We start from the raw sequence: 19523 nt of genomic DNA on the forward strand, positions 1-19523 counted from the left end.
TGGAGCCATTTCATTGGCTGGTGTTGATCCACTGTGTTCCATCAAATCCTAAATCACAGCAGATGGATACCAAACTTTTATGGAGATGCCAATTTAATTTTCCAGCAGAACTTGTCTGCTTCCATGACATGCTGCACTGATGCAGGTATCATGCAAAAGTACCCACAGCCAATAACTGAGTGAATATACTGTGAGGTTCATGGACCTACTTTTCAGTAGGGTGACATTTCTATATTAAATGCACTGAATTTGTTTTTTTTTTTAAGTTTTTTTTTTTTTCAATTGTCTAAGAAGCAAAATTTTGTTTTACCTGTAAAACCCAATAATCTAAATGAACACAACAAATCACTCTTGTGTAATAAATCTAAATGTAAGGTTCATGCTTTGAACAGACTTACAGAAATATACAAAACTTTGTTCTTGGTTGAGGGGCACCAGTATAGAACAGTGGCAGAGGAGGAAAAGGTTTTCATTTCTGTTGGTTGCTTTGTGTAGTTATTGGTTTTTGAATTAAATATCCAGGATTTTATTACATGCAACAATCAAATCATGTTTTTATTTTATTGTAATGCAATAGTTCACAACAAAAGTGTTTCTCTGGCATATTTAAGCAGATTAGTATAAAATGATTAAGTAGCTAAAACATAAACATGTCTGATAGGAGTTTAGAAATTTCATAGAGAGGTTGTAGGAAATAAATGTTTCAGTCCCAGTTCTGTCTGAAGCAGACCCTGAACCTTTTTACCATACAAAAAATCTGATCAAACCTTGAATGTCTTTCCAAAATAAAATGAGCAACTTGCCTCCAAAATATATTTTGCACTTTAATGTATTAAGAAATGCTGCCACCACCATGTTTCCCAGTGGAGAAGGTGCATTCAGTTTATTAGATTTCAGCCACACTTTGTTTTGTGTTTAGATTAAAACGTTTCTTTTTTTGCATCATTGACCATCCATTTTCACACTGTTTGTTGTTGCACCTCCATAGCTTTCCTACTTTCCAAATCAACCAAACCATGGCCTCCCAGGTGAAATCAGAATCAGCTTTATTGCCAAGTTCGTACATACAAACAAGGAATTTGACTCCGGTACACTTTGCTCTTTGGTTTTATTTTTGCATTACAGAATATACAAATTTACAATGTACAATATACACATATATAATAAAAAGGTGCATTTGCAACATCTGTATGCTGTTGTTTTGTACTCTATTGAATGTTCAACAGAGAAACAGCCTGGGGGAAGAAACTGTCTCTGTGGCGGCTGGTTTTAGTGAACAGTGCTCTGTAGCAACGGCCTGAAGGTAAAACTCTAAACAGTTTATGTGCAGGGTGTGTGGGGTCTGCAGAGATTTTAGCAGCTCTTTTCCTGACCCTAGACCTGTATAAGTCCTGGATGGAGGGAAGGTCAGCCCTGATTATTCTCTCTGCAGACCTGATTATGCGTTGCAGTCTGGACCTGTCCTGTTTTGTGAATGAGTCAAACCACACTGAGATGGATGAAGACAGGACAGACTGAATGATGGCAGTGTAGAAGATGACCAGCAGCTCCTGTGGAAGGTTGAACTTCTTGAGTTGCCTCAGGAAGTACAGTCTCTGCTGGGCCTTCTTCTGAACAGTGTCTATGTGTGAAGACCATCTCAGGTCCTCAGAGATAGTGGTTCCTAAGAACCTGAAGTGGTCCACGGACGATACAGTGTTGTTGAGGGGGGTGTATGGGGGTGGTGTTCTCCGAAAGCCCACCAGCATTTCCACAGTCTTGAGTGGGTTGAGTTACTCAGTATCAAAAATGCAATCCAAAAAAAGTTCACCGTGGCTTTCAGATTTCGATATCAAGAGAAAACATACAATGTCATCTTTGATAAACCTTAAACATGTGTTTCCGTTCTTTATTGTTTTTTTCTAGTTGAGCAAACACAAGACTTTTCATTTAAAACGAGTGTGGAGGGGGATCAATTACTCGGCATTCGATTGTAGAGCCTGGGCTTTCAACTTAGCTGCTATCGGTGATCGATTTTCTTTTCAGTTGAACAGAAAGATGGCGGACCGAACGCCTGGCTCCCAAAAAGCTAGCGCTAAGGTGAAATTTACCGTTTTTTCTCCTGTTAGCTAAGCTGTTCATATTGTGGCGAAAGCTATGTAATGTTGTGCATTGACGGAAAACGTTTGGTGTTAACATGATGGCTCCTGTAAGAGCTACGCGCGCTAACTGAAAAGTGACACCCCGCTCTAACGAAACCTGTCTATGCTAGCTTAGCTAAGCTAACGACATAGCTAGGGCACCCGTGACTAACTCAGTGTAGTTATTTAAAATAACGCTTAAAGGTAGAGCTGATGATTTGAATACGGAGTGGTTAACATATACGTGCAAATCTTTACTTGATCATTTACATGTATGTTTTCTCTAAGGGCCGAACATTGTGATAACGTTAGCCGCTCAGCGTGCTGTTTTCAGTCAGTTCCGCTGCAGTTTACACCGACCTGTTAGGCCTCTGGCTAATTTTTAGTCTTCACACTGTAACTTAGAAGAAAGTGGATAGTAAACAAAACGCACACAATGCCAAACAGATATTTTGGCATGGTTTTGCTGCGTCGTTGTATATATAGCATTATAAGTTACTGTTGCGTACTAAATAGCTGTCATAGTATGTGACACTTTAAATAACACGTTTTGGGTTTGCTCAGCTGCTGTTTACCTCAGTCAGTTGTTGCTGACAGAAAATATCATTCTTAGTGGTTCTAAACATTTCGTTGAAACGTAGGTTTGTCTTTGTTTACATTGACAGGCGCTGCTTGAGAGCAAACTCAAGTCTTTCAGCATTGGAAAGATGGCTGTTGCAAAAAGGACTTTGAGCAAGAAGGAGCAAGATGAAATAAAGAAAAAGGCAAGTTCGGACCTCCTCTTTTAAAAACATGACTCTTGTAATCCGTTTCTAAGAGGCTTCATGAAATATTTGGATTCATATCTGATTGTTTTATGTTGATTTTCCTCCTGTTCAGGAAGATGAGCGAGCGGCAGCAGAGATTTATGAAGAGTTTCTTGCTGCTTTTGAAGGAGGAGGAGAGGGCAAGGTCAAAGCATTTGTCCGTGGTGGTCTCGCCAATGCACCAAAAGGTACAGCATTTGGGCAGTTTTTAGTTACGTAATTACAAGTTGTGACGGTCTTTTCCAATTGTGCGTCAAGCTGCAAAAGGTTGCATCGCTGTTATTTTGTACCACTTTAGTTTTGCTTTTGACACAAGGAAATGCCAGAAAATAAACTGTATGTAAGGATAATTGTTGCAGAGGCAATGTATTTAAAAAAGGCCAACATTTATGTTTGATAGGAAATGGTATTGAATCATATGAAATCAGACATTTTGTGACCGGTGTTTTAAGGTCATATGAAATCCATATTATCTATTTTCAGACACAGCTTTCCCTTTTTGATTGTTTTTAATCACACTTTACGATGCAACTGACTTGATTTTGTTCACTAAAATAATTTGGGGAGAAAGAAACAGACTCTGAAAGTAATGAAATTGTTTTATAGGATTTGTAGATGTCTCATCGGCAATTTTGTCAAACTCTGACCTGCTGGTACTGATTTTAGCCATTCCCAGTTTCTCTTTTAGAAATATAAATAACAAACAGTTTGTTTTGCTTTCTGGATGCTGAAAATCTACAGAGCGAGTAAAATCCTCCATGTTATGTGACAGCAGCATCCATTAATGAAACCGTACTAAAAAAGATTTACAGCATATTTCCCTTACAATGTAGATTATAGCTTATTGACTTTTTTCTGAACCCTACAGATCCTTTCAATAACCGATCAGCTGTTTGTATTTTGCTGCAGAGGCAACGTCAGAACGTACATGCAACAGAGAGCAGTAGACGTTACACAGATCTGCAGTTAAACACTGTTACACTAATGTCTTAATAGTGATCAGAGTGGACATTTCTAACTGTCTTAGGCATTTTATCTTGGGGATGAGTGCATTGTTAGCATTACTAATAGCAGCCTCATATTTGTATTCCCTGTATGGTTATTAGCCCTTTAATTACTGAAAAGCTGCCAACATTTCATAAGTGGATTTTGGAATCAGCTACTGTGTTTGTCTTTTCAGAGGAATCAGTAACTGATGACAAAAAGGGCAAGCTATACAAGCCCAAATCACGTTTTGAGACCCAGCCAAAGAGCATTCTGCCTTTGGAGACCCCATCTCAGTTTTTAACAGCAGACAAAAGAAATGTAAGTGCTTTCAAAGTCAACTAACCGTGTCCTTTGTTTGTGCTTTGGAATGCTTTGCTTTTACTTTGAAAGTAATAATACATTTTTGTTTTTCAGACTACAAAGAAAAGCAGTGAAAAGGAAAAGAAGAAGAGCAACTTGGAGCTTTTTAAAGAAGAGCTTAAACAGTATGATTAATTATATGTCCACATTGTCTATTGGTCTAATTGTCTGGTAAAAGCAAATAGTTTCGTTTATTATTACATTATGTGCCGCTCATTTCAGGATCCAGGAAGAGAGGGATGAACGACACAGGATGAAAGGACGTGTCAGTCGCTTCGAACCTCTGCCTGGATCGGAGGGAAGACGCTCCTGTGAGTGCATTTAAGCTGCATGAATGTCTTCCATGTTCTAACCCGGCTGGAGACGGCTCAGTCCGGCACGCCTTACTCAACTCCCCATCCCCTTTGTGATACTCTCACACTGAAACAAAATTTATACTGCTTTTCTGCTTCTTTTAGCGGATGGTTCTTCAAGAAGAAACCGTCCGTCCAGTGGTAATTTTGACTTACAGTGACGTGAATATCTCCAAGTTGCTAAGAAAATGAGTTGAGCTATCAGGCAGCAACAGGAAATTCTTTTCTTGTTTCTGTGTCTGCAGTTTTGGACGACTGTGCTCCAGGTTCCCATGATGTCGGCGATCCATCCACTACTAACTTGTATCTTGGAAACATCAATCCACAGGTATCATTCTTTTTTTTTTTTTTTTTTTATATCCAACAATGGATTTCCTCAGGAAGTGCTTCCGTAAAGGACAGATGTGTAGAATGCACAACTCATAGCTGTCCTCCTGGGCTGTGCATCTCTACAGCTCCTCCAGAGTTAACATGAGCCTTTTGGCTGCTCTAATTCATGTTGTCCTTGCCCCGCCTGTCAGTTTAGGTGGACGGCCATGTCTTGGTAGGTTTGCAGTTGCACTGTACTGTCTCCATGTTCAGATGTTGGATTGATCTGAGAGCTGTTAAAGGCTTGGGATGTTGTTTTTTAATCCTGACCCTGATTTCATTTTCTTCACTACTTTTTACATGGCCTGTGTGGTGCTTCCCTTGGTCTTAATGGTGCTGTTTGTTTTCTGAAACCTCTGGGGCCATGACAGAGCAACTGTATTCATACTCTGTTACACATGTAGACGCTATTCACTAATTACATCCTTTCAACTGGTAATTGGGTGCACTAGGTTTTATTTAGGGGTATTATTTTTTTGATGTGAAATTAAAATTAAATCATTTGTGTTTTTTAAATTCTTTGACAATTATCCGTTACTTTGTTTTTGGTTAATTAAATAAATTCCCAGAAAAATGAATAGTTTGTGCTTTTATTCAGAGTTGTTTCAGATTTAGTGCCTTTCAACGGATTAAGTATGTTTGTTTGCACAGGGTTATTTCTGTCCCTGCATTTTGCATAAATATTTCCTATTTGAATTATTACAGATGAATGAGGAGATGTTGTGTCAAGAATTTGGCCGGTATGGCCCCCTGGCCAGTGTGAAAATCATGTGGCCGAGGACGGATGAGGAGAGGGCTCGGGAGAGGAACTGTGGCTTTGTGGCCTTTATGAACCGGAGGGATGCTGAGCGAGCCCTCAAGAACCTAAATGGTACTTTCCTTTATAAGGACCTCACAAATTGCTTATATTTCATTCCACCCTGATAATATACACACCTCCTGTTTCTGCTTTCCATAAATTATAGGGAAAATTATCATGAACTTTGAAATGAAATTAGGATGGGGCAAGGGAGTGCCCATTCCACCCCATCCCATATATATCCCTCCGTCCATGATGGAGCACACACTCCCACCACCTCCCTCCGGCTTACCCTTCAACGCGCAGCCCCGAGAGAGGCTAAAGAACCCCAATGCTCCAATTATTCCTCCGCCCAAAAACAAGGAGGAGTTTGAGAAGGTAACTCAGAATGTCAGCCTGAGCTTTCATGGCATATGGCAGTGTTTAATTGTGCTGGTATTCTGTTAGCCTTTGTAGTTGGCAGTCAGTGCAGCTTTTGTTTAAAGTTGCTTTACTTGGTTGTTTTTTTTTTTCTTTTTTTTTTAATTGTTAAATATGTTTTAGTAGATTCAAAGTAGGAAAAGTTTGGATATATTCAGTTAGCCTGTGTTATAAATAAGTGTTTATGGCTAATGTGGTAAAGTATCATGGGTTTTTGGCGTTTAGTAAAAGGAAATTAGTTCTCTCTGAATTTTGAAATGCATTTTTTATATTTTTTCACCTGTTGCCTATTTAACAATACTCACATTCTATTGTTTATTATCTGATGTGACTTCATATACAGACTCTGTCGCAAGCCATAGTCAAAGTGGTTATCCCAACAGAAAGGTACATGTTTTTCTTTTTTCAAATTGGTGTACAAACTTAGAAAAGAAAGTAACATCCCATTTTGAAGCTAAAAATTTGATCAATTGATCACTGCATGCTACAGGGGGCTGTTCAGTGTGGATGAGCAATGGTTGAGACAGATCGACACTGTTTTTATGCTTGCACATCATGTAACACTGACACGTTTTATCCTTCATTTACCACAATCGTTCTTGTTTTACTTTAAAAGGATTAGTTCAGATTTTTTTTGAAGAGAGGATGTGTGAAGATATCATCACGGTTCCCTTACATTTAGTGGAGAAATGTCTTGTTTCAGTGTCTTTTTAGAAAGTGATTAAGTCCTCAGAGCAGCGGAAGGTTAACAACTAGCCAGAAAGCCAGAAATCATATGTTCACTGACATCACTTCCAAACTACCAGACCGTGTTGCAAAACCCAAAACTTTATTGATCCCTTGTGAAGATTCCTTCAGGGATATTAAAATTCCACTAGCAAGTAAATATCAAAGTGTAGATAAATACAGAGATAAAAAACATGCGCTGCTAAAGCTTTCTCCCGTCCTCTGTCTTCGTATTACCTCTCCTCCCTTGGTACCAAATTTAACCAATTTAGATTCATCTTTAACAACTGTAATAGAGGAAGATATAAGGACCACATCCTAAATAATTGTTCCTGTTGTGAGCAGAGGTATAGATTTGGGGCACAGGTGGCTTCACACAGTCTTATATTAGTAGTTTGTGTTAGCATTACTAAAGCGCAGTCTCTGTGTGTATTCCCTAGAGAATGTGACCCCCTAGCTGTTGAAATTTCCAAATCCAACATGTTCTATAATGTACAGAAGTTGGAAGTTGAAAAGCTGTGTTGTTGTCAGCACCATCTGGTAGCGGTTAGAATGGGACGTTCATGGACCTGAAATAGATTGGATTTTTGCTTTTCTTACTAACCAGTAGATATGACCAATATCAACTTAAAATCTGATCATGATATTTATTGCTGTGGCAAAAAGTTTTTTTAAAAATCATCTCAAGTGTTTTTGATGATATTAACACTGCAGACATTAGGAGCTTTCCTAAAACATTTGCACTCAAAATAAAACGTACCCATTATCAAAAAGCATACTTCACTACAACAGTTACATTCAGTAGTACAGTAGTATACAATATTAGCATTCTGTTGTGTTTTGAAATGTCAAGGCAGCATTTTTATCGTACAGGAAAGCAAAGCTGACAATCCTGTAGGATGATCAATCACAGATGCAAACATTTTCAGTTTGGCTTGTTTTAAATTGCCCGAGTCAGCTAAAACGTGTGCCCCGTCTGATTTTGCTCTTCCTTCCGCTGATCTAAGGATTTCTTGACTTTAAGAAACTCACTGTAAAATGAAATCTTTCTAGCAAAGATAAGGGATCTATAACTGGTAACTGCATCGCAAAGTCTTACTACAAAAAATCCAGATCTGTAGCAAAACATGATCACTTTCATACCTCCACATCATAAACAGTTGATGGTTTTAATCTAGATTAGTGACATCGAACTCTACCACATTCATAATCTGCTGATTCTAGATCTGTACTTCTGGAAGCCATCTCTCTGGCCATTGCTCACTCAGACCGTCTCCCCCCTTGGCCTCTGTCACTCTATGGGCGAACTTAGTAAATCTGGCCCCATGCCAACAAACCCACAATAGAATTAGCTTCTGAATGACCTTTGACATTGGCCTTGGTGAGCAGCACAAGTTGAACTGTCTGCAGCAGCGAGGGACCTGAAAATCATCATGGGATGGATTGGGAAAGTATACAGAATTTTACCCCGCCATTGGTACGATCGGCTCCAATACACGTAAATGTTATCTGTGTTGTCAAATAAAAGACATCCTTTGTCTTGTTGGCCAATTCAGGCTAGTTGTATACAAGCTGCAAGACACATTTTCCCTTAAAATAATCCCCTTTGCACCAGATTCAGTCAGCACAAAGTCCACCAGTAGCTAATCTAGGTCAGGCAAGAAAATCCTGTATTTTTTTTCTTTTTAACTTCAAATTAGTCTGGAGTTGAATGGGATTTGAAAGCCGTTGTAGTGGCAAAAGTTTTTGTCAACACAACGTCTTTTTAATGCTCCCTACTTCTTTCCCAGATATATACAGCTCTACTTGTTGCTTATTTCTGTAAGATATTTATTTGATGTGATTCTGGCAGTGCAATGTAATTAAAATCAGTTCTGCCTTGATAAACACAGGTGTTGACATATTGCAGGGTTTCTCCAGCCTTCGTCTTCCGATTTATTAATCTCAATCGTAGGGTTTAAAAAGTTCAAATTTCTTACGAAATGGTTGAAATTTTCTTATTCAGATCTCATATTCCTCTGATTGTTTTTTTTTTTTTTTTCATCGTCTTATATCATAGCAAACATGGACTTGTGTGCCGGAGTTGAATAAACTTTAGTTTTCAATTAAGACTTAAGAATAATTGAAAAAGCCATTATGTTAACTAACTTACATTATTTATTGGGAATTCATTAAGGTCTTAAAAAAAATAATCTTAAAAATGTCTTTAATTTACAGAAACCCTGCAATATTGAATAAATTACCTTAAGTTATAGAAAAGATTAATTTATTTGAAACTAATTTGTTTTGGTTTCAAATCATTGCGTTTTAATTTTTGGTATCTTTGTTAAAAAATAATCCAAAGATATAGTTACAGTTATGCTTAACTTATTACTGGTGATTTGACACCCTTTAAAAAGTTTTTCCCTTTTAGATATCTTTAAAAAATAATTGTCCTATAACATAACAGTTCTATATATATATATATATATATATATATATATATATATATATATAAATAAATATAATGTTGTATATCTAGAGTAGTGATTTACTCACCGTCTCCTGCTAGTGTCACCAGTCCAGGGCATTTTAGTTGTGTCCAAAAACTACAGGATGCTTGTGATTGTGTCCTTCAGCTTTTTGAGTGATGAATGGTGTAATTATAAATGACGAATAGGGTAAATTTGCGAGCTAAGTGTTGCAGGTGTCAAACCGCCAAGCATAATTTAGGCTTTAATAAGGCAGGCTGGAAGTAGTGCTCAAGACTCCAGTCCAGTCTGAATCAGTTTGCTTTAACTGTGTCTTTCTTGTAGGAATTTGCTCTCTCTCATCCACCGCATGATCGAATTTGTGGTGCGTGAAGGCCCAATGTTTGAAGCCATGATCATGAACAGAGAGATCAATAATCCAATGTACAGGTCCGTTGAATTAGCCAACAAATATGTTTACTCTTTCTACGACTAGCTGATTAGTGTTTACACAGATGACGTTCTGATGGCTTTCTGTTTTCTTTCAGGTTTCTGTTTGACAACCAGAGCCCAGCACATGTATATTATCGTTGGAAACTCTACACTATACTGCAGGTTCGTTCTTCACGTTGGGAAATAAACTTTTACTTTGTGATCACATTCATTCCAGTTGTTTCTATGTTTTTATATTAAAAGTAAATGGTTCGTTTTTCAGGGTGAATCTCCAGCCAAATGGCGAACAGAGGACTTTAGAATGTTTAAAAATGGCTCTTTATGGCGTCCGCCTCCTCTTAATCCGTACCTTCACGGTCCTTATGATGATGGTGACGAAGAGGAAGAAGAAGAGGAGGCCAACAAGAAAGGCTCATTGAAAGACGAGTATGGTTATAATCTTTTGAATGGTTGCAGATTTTATTTGGAGTACTATTAGAATTTAACTTGCTGTTTAACTTTTGACTATTAATGATGTCAATTTATATCTATAACACATTTAAAAGCAAAGCTGATCAAAGTACTTTCCAAAAAAACAAACAGGTAGAATAAATACAAATGGAACACAAAATATGATAAAACCGACTACAAAGAGCCCAAAAACACAACAACATAAAAACCTGAGGGGATTTAAACCGGGTTTTTAAGACGTGGGGGGGGGGGTAAAAACTAATTTGACTCTGCATTGGTGATTTCAAGACAGTTTATTTGAGAGTTGAGACATTGGCACTAAAAATGTCTAAACCCCTAAATATTTCAGTTTACACAGTAAAGGGTTTGATGTTGGGGCTCTTTTTGAGTTTTACAGGTCGATCAGCGTTATTAAACATGGGGCAGATGAGCTTAGGAGCCTGAACAGTACAGCCAGTAGAGTAACTGGACCCTTGTTCTCCACTATGTTGGCTCAATCAAACCCTGGACAACGATGCTGTGATCTCCTTAGTCAGTTTACAGCCATGAAAACTGAATGAAAAATAATCTAAATCGCATTTTTCGCAATAGTGCTGTCTCTTTTTTTTACTCACCTTTTTCCGTCACCCTAAGCAAGAGGTGAGTGAAAACCATGGGAGAAGAAATGTTAAGCTGGAAATGTTTTAACCCATGGAACCACCACCTATTACAATATGTGTAGGACTTTATTGATGCTCAATCCAACAGCATTGTTTCAAGTTGTTGGAGGTTTTTATCTGAGGTGAACATGCACAGAAATCTGGAGGGTTTCCTGTCTGTGGAACGGTTTACCAGATCTCTACCTTCATGCAGTTAATGAGGGGGGTCACATGAGTTTTCTTGTGTGGTTGCATGTGTTTTGTGGGTCTGGAAAAGGCTTATGACTGTGTCCACATTTTTGACACAGTGGAGCTTGTTCTCAGCGCAGGTTTATCTCCATCAGGCTGCCCCCGCTCGCTGATCCTGTGTGTGGTGGTCACAGACGGTATCTTAAGATGTAGTCATGGAGAGGAAGGTGTCTGGTTTGGAACCTCTGGATCACATCTCTTTTTTTTTTTTTAGTTAATGCAGTTCTGCTGGGGTCTCCAAAGCGTCATCTTTAGATTGTGGCAGGGGTGAGAGTCAGCTCTTCTAGAACTGAGCCCATGGTTCTCAGCTGGGTAAAGATGGATCGCTCTGTCTAGGTCAGGGGTCAGTTTCTACTGCAAATGGAGCAGTTACACTGATTGATACCTGCTTTCAGTCTAACATATTTATTTATATTCTACTTATACTCTACACCACTTTTAAGGAAATGTGTTTTTAAGAGCCTGATAAATATCCACGTGCTGGAGGTCGTGTGGAGTAATTTTGGTTTGATCAAAGGTCACAATCTGCCTTGATATCTTAAGAATCAGTTGTTTCAGATGGGAATAAAACCTGCGACCAGTGAAAATATGGTTTGATACGAATTTATACATCAGATTTGAACATTTTCGTCATTGTTTTTTTCTTTTAATTTATGAAAATGCTTAGAGTAACAGCTATGGTAAGTGAAACTTTATTTTATTTTACATTTCAGGACATGGATCACAGTGCTGTCAAAGTAAAACAAACATTAAATATCAGTACATCGAAATAGTTCATTAAAAGCAATTGTAAAATTGGTGCGTTGATTTAAAGTAGCTGGGTATGAAGTGAAAGTAGGAAGGGACAAATTGAAAGTGTGCTGGTATAAAAGTTAGGTAGAAACTGCCAAAGCCTGGATGGGGCTCAAGATGAGGAGCTGCATCATCCAGGAGAGCTTGGAGTGACGTGGCTGCTGCTCTCCTCTGACAGGAGTCAGTGGAGATGGGTCAGGATGCCTCCTGGAGTTTTATCATACTGGGAGGAGATCCCGGAGGCAGACTTATAAGTTGCTGGCAGGCACACCTAGCCCTTTATCTGGTTACTGAGAGGGGTGTTAGGGTTTTCCTGATGGACCTGCTACATTCACAGTCCTACCTCAAATAAGTCGAAGATGAGAAGGATGATTAGATAGTGTTACTAGATTTGATATGCGAGTACAAACCATGGGTGGCCAACCCCTGTCCATAAGTGTTCAGAATGTTTTAGATGTGTTCCTGCTCCAGCAGAGCTGGAAATGTCTCCTCATCAGGTTCTGTAGAACCCTCGTAATGAGCCATTCATTTACTTCAGGTCTGTTCTACCAGGGCGACATCAAAAACATGCAGAACACTGGCTCTCGAGGACTGGAGGTGCACCCTTTAGTATGGACTGTGATTAGTTATAAACTTGCTACGATGTGTGCAGGGAGCGGGACAAACTGGAGGAGATGCTCCGTGGTTTGTCTCCAAGGAGGGGAGACGTTGCAGAGGCCATGCTGTTTTGTCTGAACCACGCTGAAGCTGCTGAGGAGATTGTGGATTGTATCGCAGAGTCCCTCTCCATTCTAAAGACGCCTCTACCCAAGAAGGCAAGGCAGAGCTCATTCCTACACTCCACCAAACATTCTTCAACGAGCTTTAACCTACATGCTGCGTTTTAATGTTTCAGATTGCACGGTTATATCTCGTTTCTGATGTGCTGTACAACTCTTCTGCCAAAGTATCCAATGCGTCTTACTACAGAAAATAGTAAGTTGTTTACTTTAATTAGACGCGGCTGGTCGTTTTTAAATGAATACACCTCAATTAATTCATCTGTTTTTGTTCTCAATAGTTTTGAGACGAAGCTCTGCCAGATATTCTCTGATCTCAACACCACATACAAGACGATCCAAGGACACTTGCAGAGCGAGAACTTTAAGGTACCGACATTAGGTCCACAACCTTCATGAGGTAGATGGTTTAATTTGCTAGTGACCCACATCACCAGGTCTACATGTTCGTCTGTTTCTTTCCTTTTTTCTTCCTTGTAGCAACGGGTGATGTCATGTTTTCGGGCGTGGGAGGATTGGGCCGTGTACCCCGATCCCTTCCTCATTAAGCTGCAGAACATCTTCCTGGGTCTTGTTAATCTCTCTGCAGAAAAGGAGGTCCCTGTTGTTGTAGAGGTAAATACATGCACATCAAGTCCTCTGAATTTTTATCTTAACTTTGACACCACATGCTTGGGTTCTAGTAGGAATGGGTATTGAATCCGGTACTTTTATAGGTACCGACCAAAATCCGTCGGTACTACAGAGTACCTATTCATGTAAAATCAAACGGTACCATGTTTTGGTACCTAAACCCATCACCATGACACTGAGGGAGTGGAAGAGTGGGCAATTTTCCATGGCTGACATGAACACAGCATTGAACCCACAAGAACATAATGGCATCTGTAGCCGCTGGTACCGTCGACAAAGAATGTCTGATAGAAAGTGCTTGAAAGTATGGCTCCACTTTTTAAAATGCGATGCAGATTACGCTCGCTGCAATATTTGTGACAGGAAGTTTAAGGCCAAATGCGGGAATACGTTTTATCTGATTAAGCACAAGATTGAGATTTTATTATTAAACGAATTAACATTACCACATAAACACACAAAAAAAGTACTAAAAACTGGTACTGTTGAGTACCGGGTATCGGATCACATGTGAAAGGTACCCATCCCTAGGTTCTAGCTTGAATTTCTCTTTGTTGTTCTGTTTCAGCCTGAACCTGCAGAAGACCTCGATGGCGCCCCGCTGGCCGAGTTTGTAGATGGCGCTCCTCTGGAGGATGTGGACGGGGTTCCCATTGATGCAGGACCCATTGATGGAGCACCAATTGATGGAGCCCCTCTGGATGATTTAGATGGGGTTCCTATTAAGTCCATCGATGATGACATAGATGGAATACCTTGTGAGTGAAGCAGGGACCGGCACAGGTGGTCATAAATAGGGATGTCCTGAACAACTGTAATTGGATCCCTGAAGAAACTAGGCTCCTAATACCTGTTGCTGTTCTGCAGCTCCTTGTCTGTCTGGTTTGTGACCCGTTCAGCTCAGGGATCCACAGATGGCTCTCTGTGTAGGAGGAGCAGCTGCTCAGAGGGCAGCTAAAAGACTAGCCAGTAAAGTTTATGACTTTCAAAGCAAATAGCTGAGTTTATGCAGCAGGACAAGTGTTATCTACACGATGGACTGGAAGCACATTGAAATATTAGCTAATTACGCGCCTAATTAGAGACTAGTCCTATCAAAACAGTGAGGAAACATGCTAGTGTTAGCATATCACTGCAGCTAACTGTTTATATGAAACCGTTTTTCATAAGGGGTTTCAAACATGGAGCAGTGAAAAAGTACATGCCCTCTTTTCAACCTTCATGTTGCCAGGTTCTATTTAAGGGATTTCTTAATTCTACAGAACAGCCACTGGAAATCAATTTTACCTTTGATTGGTTTTTATTAGTCTGATATGAAAATGTGTTTGATAATCTTAAACAAACTTTTTTTTTATTGTACTGCATACATGTTATTAGTTTTCTAACCTTTCATGATGTGTGGTACTTCCGCAGCTTCCTAATCCTTATTGATTAGGATCAGTACAGGAGGGAAAACAAATTGTGATCAGGACATTCCTAATTATAAGTAGCTGTTCATAATGGATTGTTTCAGATTTACAAATATGACGCTAAATATTCATTCTGGTCCTGACAGTGGATCAGTCTGCAGGAGCAACTTTCAAGGTTGCACCCTCAAAATGGGAAGCGGTGGATGAGGCAGAGTTACAGGCTCAAGGTAATGTTGGGAAGCCTTTAACTGTTAATCATAGATATATTTTCTTTCTTTGTAATTGAACGATTCTTTACTCAGCTGTAACAACCTCAAAATGGGAGATATTTGAGCAACCTGAAGAAGCAAAAAAGTGAGTTGGCTTTGTTTTCCCCTTCTGTTCGGGGTGAATATGTTCTTATGGACTTGCATACTATGTTCACTGCCTTTATTGTGTTTCTGTAGGGGTGAAGCCAACAGTGATGATGAAGAGAAGAGTCCTCGCTCTGAGGATAATCAGAGCTACTCCAACCCCATCAGAGACGACGCTGATAATAAGGCCAAGATGTCTGAAATGAATGAGGAGAAACGCACCAAGCTCAGAGAGATTGAGGTTTGTTTGGATTTTACTAACTGCACATATATTCCAGTTAAAAGTTTACATACAATAACTATCACCATGAATGTCTTATTCATTTTGGGCTTTAAACATTATTGTTTTTATTCTTTTTTCTAAGTCGAATGATCATACAACTGCAAGTCTGAGATTATGGTACAAACACAGGTTTCAAATGTGTATATACATATATTTGAACTAATAGCACAATGACGTTGAATATTTGACCACTGTTCATATAAGAAATGGCAGATGGGAGGAGGCGCTGAGGTAGAGCTTGTCACCATATATGGAGGCCTTAGTCCTCAATGCAGCCTTTGCTTCATGTCTTCCCCATCCCATTTCCTGTTAGTTGACTTTCAAAATAAAGGCCACTAGTGCCACAAAATAAAACAAAAAAAGAAAAGTAGATGGTTCATTTAAACTAGACCTCCTTTTAACTGTAGACCATTATTTTCAAGAGCATAATATTCATCTGCTTTATCTGTTCCAAGACATGTTCTGAGGTGTTTTAGGTCAGTGGTTTTCAATCCTGGTCCTCGGGACCCACCAACCTACAGGTGTTTCCCTTTCTTCACACACCTGACTTATGGGCCTTTGCAGCCCTTGATGGCTTCTGAGAAAGGTAATGCAATCATTTGATTCAGGGGAACTGGAGCCAGGACACATCTAAAACATAAAGGACAGTGGGTCCTGAGGACCAGGATTGAAAACCACCGTTTTAGGTCATTGTCTGCTCAGAACATCCAATTATCTCCCACTTCTCAGCATTCTGACCTCAACTTACATCTTCAATGGAAGAACAATGGTTAGGATGTCTAGAAACAATCCAAGAACCACCAAAGCTCAAGCCTATATTACACCAGAGTGAAGCAAGTTTAAGATCAGTGTATGGCTGGGCGATATAACAAATGTATCGCATTGTGTGATGTCCACAATAACAATATTGTGACTATTTTCATAACCATTGCATCTAATTTGCTGGAAGCTCACCTTTTAGAAATGTAAAGAGTCCTCAAGTGTCTTGCCTGTGATAGAGCTCATATGGAACAGTCATAATGACTAGAGAATTTAACATGGTTCCCAGTCATATTATACCACAGGAACTTTAAACTCAACTTAAAGGGCTGCTCCTCTGGCCACTGAACATTGGTCTGATGTTTTGTTGCTTGGCTTCTATCTGTTTTTTATGTGTGTTGTCACAGTTCAGCATCTCTTTGGTCGGATTTTTGGTCAGAGGGATTTGTACTGGTTTGTTTTTGTAGATTTGTTTGACCGGGTCTAATGTACCGTTTTGTAAATCATTAGCCAAAGATCAGCGATGGTTTTTGAACTTGACGGGTTGGGTTACAAAAAAAATCGGCTTCTGTTTTTCTTGTGTTGAAACAAGTGTTTAGAGACTCCGGCTCACTGTTCACAGCTACGTTAAGGGTTGAACATATTCGTTTTAGGACATATTGGTCGAACAGATATCAGTATGGTCTGAAAGGAGCACCAGCAAAGAAAGCAGCCCCTGCTCCAAAATCTTCAAGCCCAACTTACATTTGCTTTAGGCCGCATGGACAAGCTGAATGCCGTCTTGAGAAAAAGATTTATTGTGGTGGTAGCATTCAATCAGTTCAACTCAAAAATACTTTATTAATCCCAAAGGGAAATTAAATAAAGACTCATTAAGATGATTCCCACCTCAATACTCTTTAACTTGACCTCATATCAACACTTGGACACAATTGGGTGTTTCAACAGGAAAATGAACCCAAAGTTACGCTTCTGTAATGGCGGCGAGTAAAAGCTGGGTCTCTGCCATGAAAGATTTTAATGAACAATAAAAGGTGTCAACTATTCAGCCTGAATTATGCCAGAGGGAGCAAAACATATTTTCCTTGCATCTTGCCAAGGAACATTTTACTAAATATTATTTGGTGTATTATTTTGACCCTGTGTAGATTAGAGTATATCTACAGTAACTTCAAACACCCATTTCTTTTTTAAATGAAAAAAAATAAATCACAGAAGTTGCATGTTGTTATCATACCACACTGAAAAAAAGCAGGGTTAACATGAAATATTAGAAGGCCAAAATCAATAAGGTCTGGAGCAGCAGCCGCACCAAATCATGATGCAAAAGCTTTTTTGACAATTCGTTTATCATTTGCATGTTTTGAAATCAGGTTAAAGTCATGAAGTTCCAGGATGAGCTGGAGTCTGGGAAAAGACCCAAGAAGCCTGGGCAGAGTATTCAGGAGCAGGTGGAGCACTACAGGGACAAACTGCTACAGAAGGTATGGAAATTGGACGCTGTTACCTCAGACTTTATCTGTTACAGCACCGAACAATAGACTGACTCCTTTGGTTACTTTTTTAAAAGGAAAAAGAAAAAGAAAAACTTGAGCGTGAGAAAGAAAAGGAGAAAAAAGAAAAGGAGAAAGCAGAGTCGCGGTTAAAAGAGCTGAAGAAGGAGAAGGAGAAGGATGACACACCAACCAGGAAAGAAAGGTGATGCAGACATTTTGTGTAGAGTCAGATTTCTAAAGTCAAGATTCAACTGGTCTAATATGCATTTTGACACGTTCCCCCTCCTCACAGAAAGAGGCATCACAGTGGGTCTCCCAGTCCACCAAGAACCGGCAGCAGACGAGGCCGGTCATCCTCACCGCGTTCAGAGCGCTCCGAGAGATCGGAACGCTCTGATCGATCGTATTCTAAAGACACATCAACCCGCTCGACCCATAAAGACAGCCCTCGCTCCAGCAACAAAAAATCTTCCAAGAGGTAAGACGGCCTGTGTATAAATTGTTGAAACCAGGTATTTGCATACACTGCTTATAAAGACTTCCCTCATTCAGTCCAAAAACCACAACTATTTGGTTTATTGGTTACTCTAAATTGCCCTTAAGAGTGTGTGTGTGTGTGTGTGTATGGTTGGTTTGCCCTGAGTTGCCCTGTGACGGAGGTGACTTGTCCATGGCGGAACCCGCCCAATGACCACTGGAGATAGGCACCAGCTGCCCCGCCACCCTGCATGGGCAAGCAGGGAGAGATGGATATAAAGACATATTTGTTTTCTCACTGTATGACATTAAATCTGACTAAAGTAAGTCAGCCATGTTTACTAAAGTTATTTATATTAACTAAATGACAAAATGAGACGTGTGAAAACAACGATGACCCGAATCATACTAAATTAGCTACAGTTTTGGCGTGGACATCATGAAGCTCTGATCTTAGTGCGGTAGACGATATGGGCAAGATGGTCAGTTCTGTCAGGAGGAATGGGCCACAGTTCCAGTAAACTATTGTGAGAAGCTTTTGGGAACATTTGACCTAAGTCGTACAGTTCAAAGGGCATTTCTACGAAAGATTAACAATGTCAATTTGTGATTTTGGAGTTAGTAAAAAAAATAATTCCTTCTGCTGTAATTCTGGCATCTAAATATAAAAACAGCAAAGGTTTTGTCTGATTTGATGTTAGACAGTGAGACTAATTGCTTTCCTTTTAAGGTGTATGTAAACATCTGGTTTCATTTGTAACAGATGTTTTTAAAATGAGTTGTGGAAAATTAAAATCTGTAATATCGCTTTAAATCCCACTAGATCCCCATCTTCACCTCGCACGCCAAAACGATCGAGGCGGTCGCGCTCCAAAACACCCAAGAAATCAACTAAGAAGTCCCGCTCCAGATCCAGATCTCCCCACCGATCTCACAAGAAATCAAAGAAGAACAAACACTGACATCATTTATTTTCCACTCGTAAACCAGCCCCTCTCATTGTCCCCCCCCCCACATGATTTAAAGGTGGACTGATTTGGCAGCTGAGGATCTACGATGCCTGAAGGTTAGCGGAAGGACAAAGTGGAGGGCGTTGCATGGGTTGCTATCTGGTGTATCGGGTAGATGGGGCCAGTGCTGTTTTATATTGTAAAGATTTAAAAAAAAAAATGTGGTTTTGTGTCCTAAATTCTTCACCTTCCAATGGAAACCATCCATGTGGTAGACCACAGCCGTGTAGAGTGAGGAAAAGTCTTACGTTCATGCTGTCGACTTCTGTTTTTGTAGTTCACATTAAAAGGAATTCCTAATAAACAAGTGTCATTTTTAAAATATCTGACGCAATGACCGATAAAGGCGGAG

At 39.6% G+C, this 19523-nt stretch overlaps 1 protein-coding gene across 2 annotated transcripts; it reads left to right on the forward strand.

The window, feature by feature from the left end:
• The first annotated feature begins 1974 nt into the window (after nt 1-1974).
• LOC124857945 (U2 snRNP-associated SURP domain containing) lies at nt 1975-19516 on the forward strand. 2 transcript variants are annotated; one of them, XM_047349551.1, is made up of 26 exons: nt 1975-2079; nt 2786-2884; nt 3000-3114; nt 4107-4231; nt 4328-4398; nt 4496-4584; nt 4732-4767; nt 4872-4954; nt 5701-5866; nt 5961-6172; nt 6558-6601; nt 9736-9840; nt 9939-10005; nt 10106-10269; nt 12625-12787; nt 12868-12947; nt 13033-13120; nt 13232-13366; nt 13953-14142; nt 14940-15020; nt 15096-15147; nt 15240-15387; nt 17562-17672; nt 17759-17886; nt 17977-18162; nt 18985-19516. In XM_047349551.1, exons 1-26 carry the CDS (start codon nt 2038-2040, stop codon nt 19121-19123), a joined length of 2919 nt encoding a protein of 972 aa, XP_047205507.1. In that variant the 5' UTR covers nt 1975-2037; the 3' UTR covers nt 19124-19516. The 2 variants fall into 2 exon arrangements, with proteins under 2 accessions (XP_047205507.1, XP_047205508.1); XM_047349552.1 differs by lacking the exons at nt 1975-2079; nt 2786-2884; nt 3000-3114; ... (5 more) ...; nt 5701-5866; nt 6558-6601 and having other exon boundaries at nt 5985-6172.
• Nucleotides 19517-19523: the final 7 nt, after the last annotated feature.

This window comes from Girardinichthys multiradiatus, chromosome 21 (assembly GCF_021462225.1).
Source record: "Girardinichthys multiradiatus isolate DD_20200921_A chromosome 21, DD_fGirMul_XY1, whole genome shotgun sequence".
In the NCBI taxonomy this organism is placed as follows: domain Eukaryota; kingdom Metazoa; phylum Chordata; class Actinopteri; order Cyprinodontiformes; family Goodeidae; genus Girardinichthys; species Girardinichthys multiradiatus.

What these genes read in the sequence shown, in the direction of transcription:
- LOC124857945 (XM_047349551.1), top strand. Translation starts at nt 2,038, where the DNA reads ATGGCGGACCGAACGCCTGGCTCCCAAAAAGCTAGCGCTAAG. An exon ending in TTGGAAACATCAATCCACAG is followed by an intron (nt 4,955 to 5,700) that starts GTATCATTCTTT and finishes GAATTATTACAG; the next exon opens with ATGAATGAGGAGATGTTGTG. An exon ending in GTGGTTATCCCAACAGAAAG is followed by an intron (nt 6,602 to 9,735) that starts GTACATGTTTTT and finishes TCTTTCTTGTAG; the next exon opens with GAATTTGCTCTCTCTCATCC.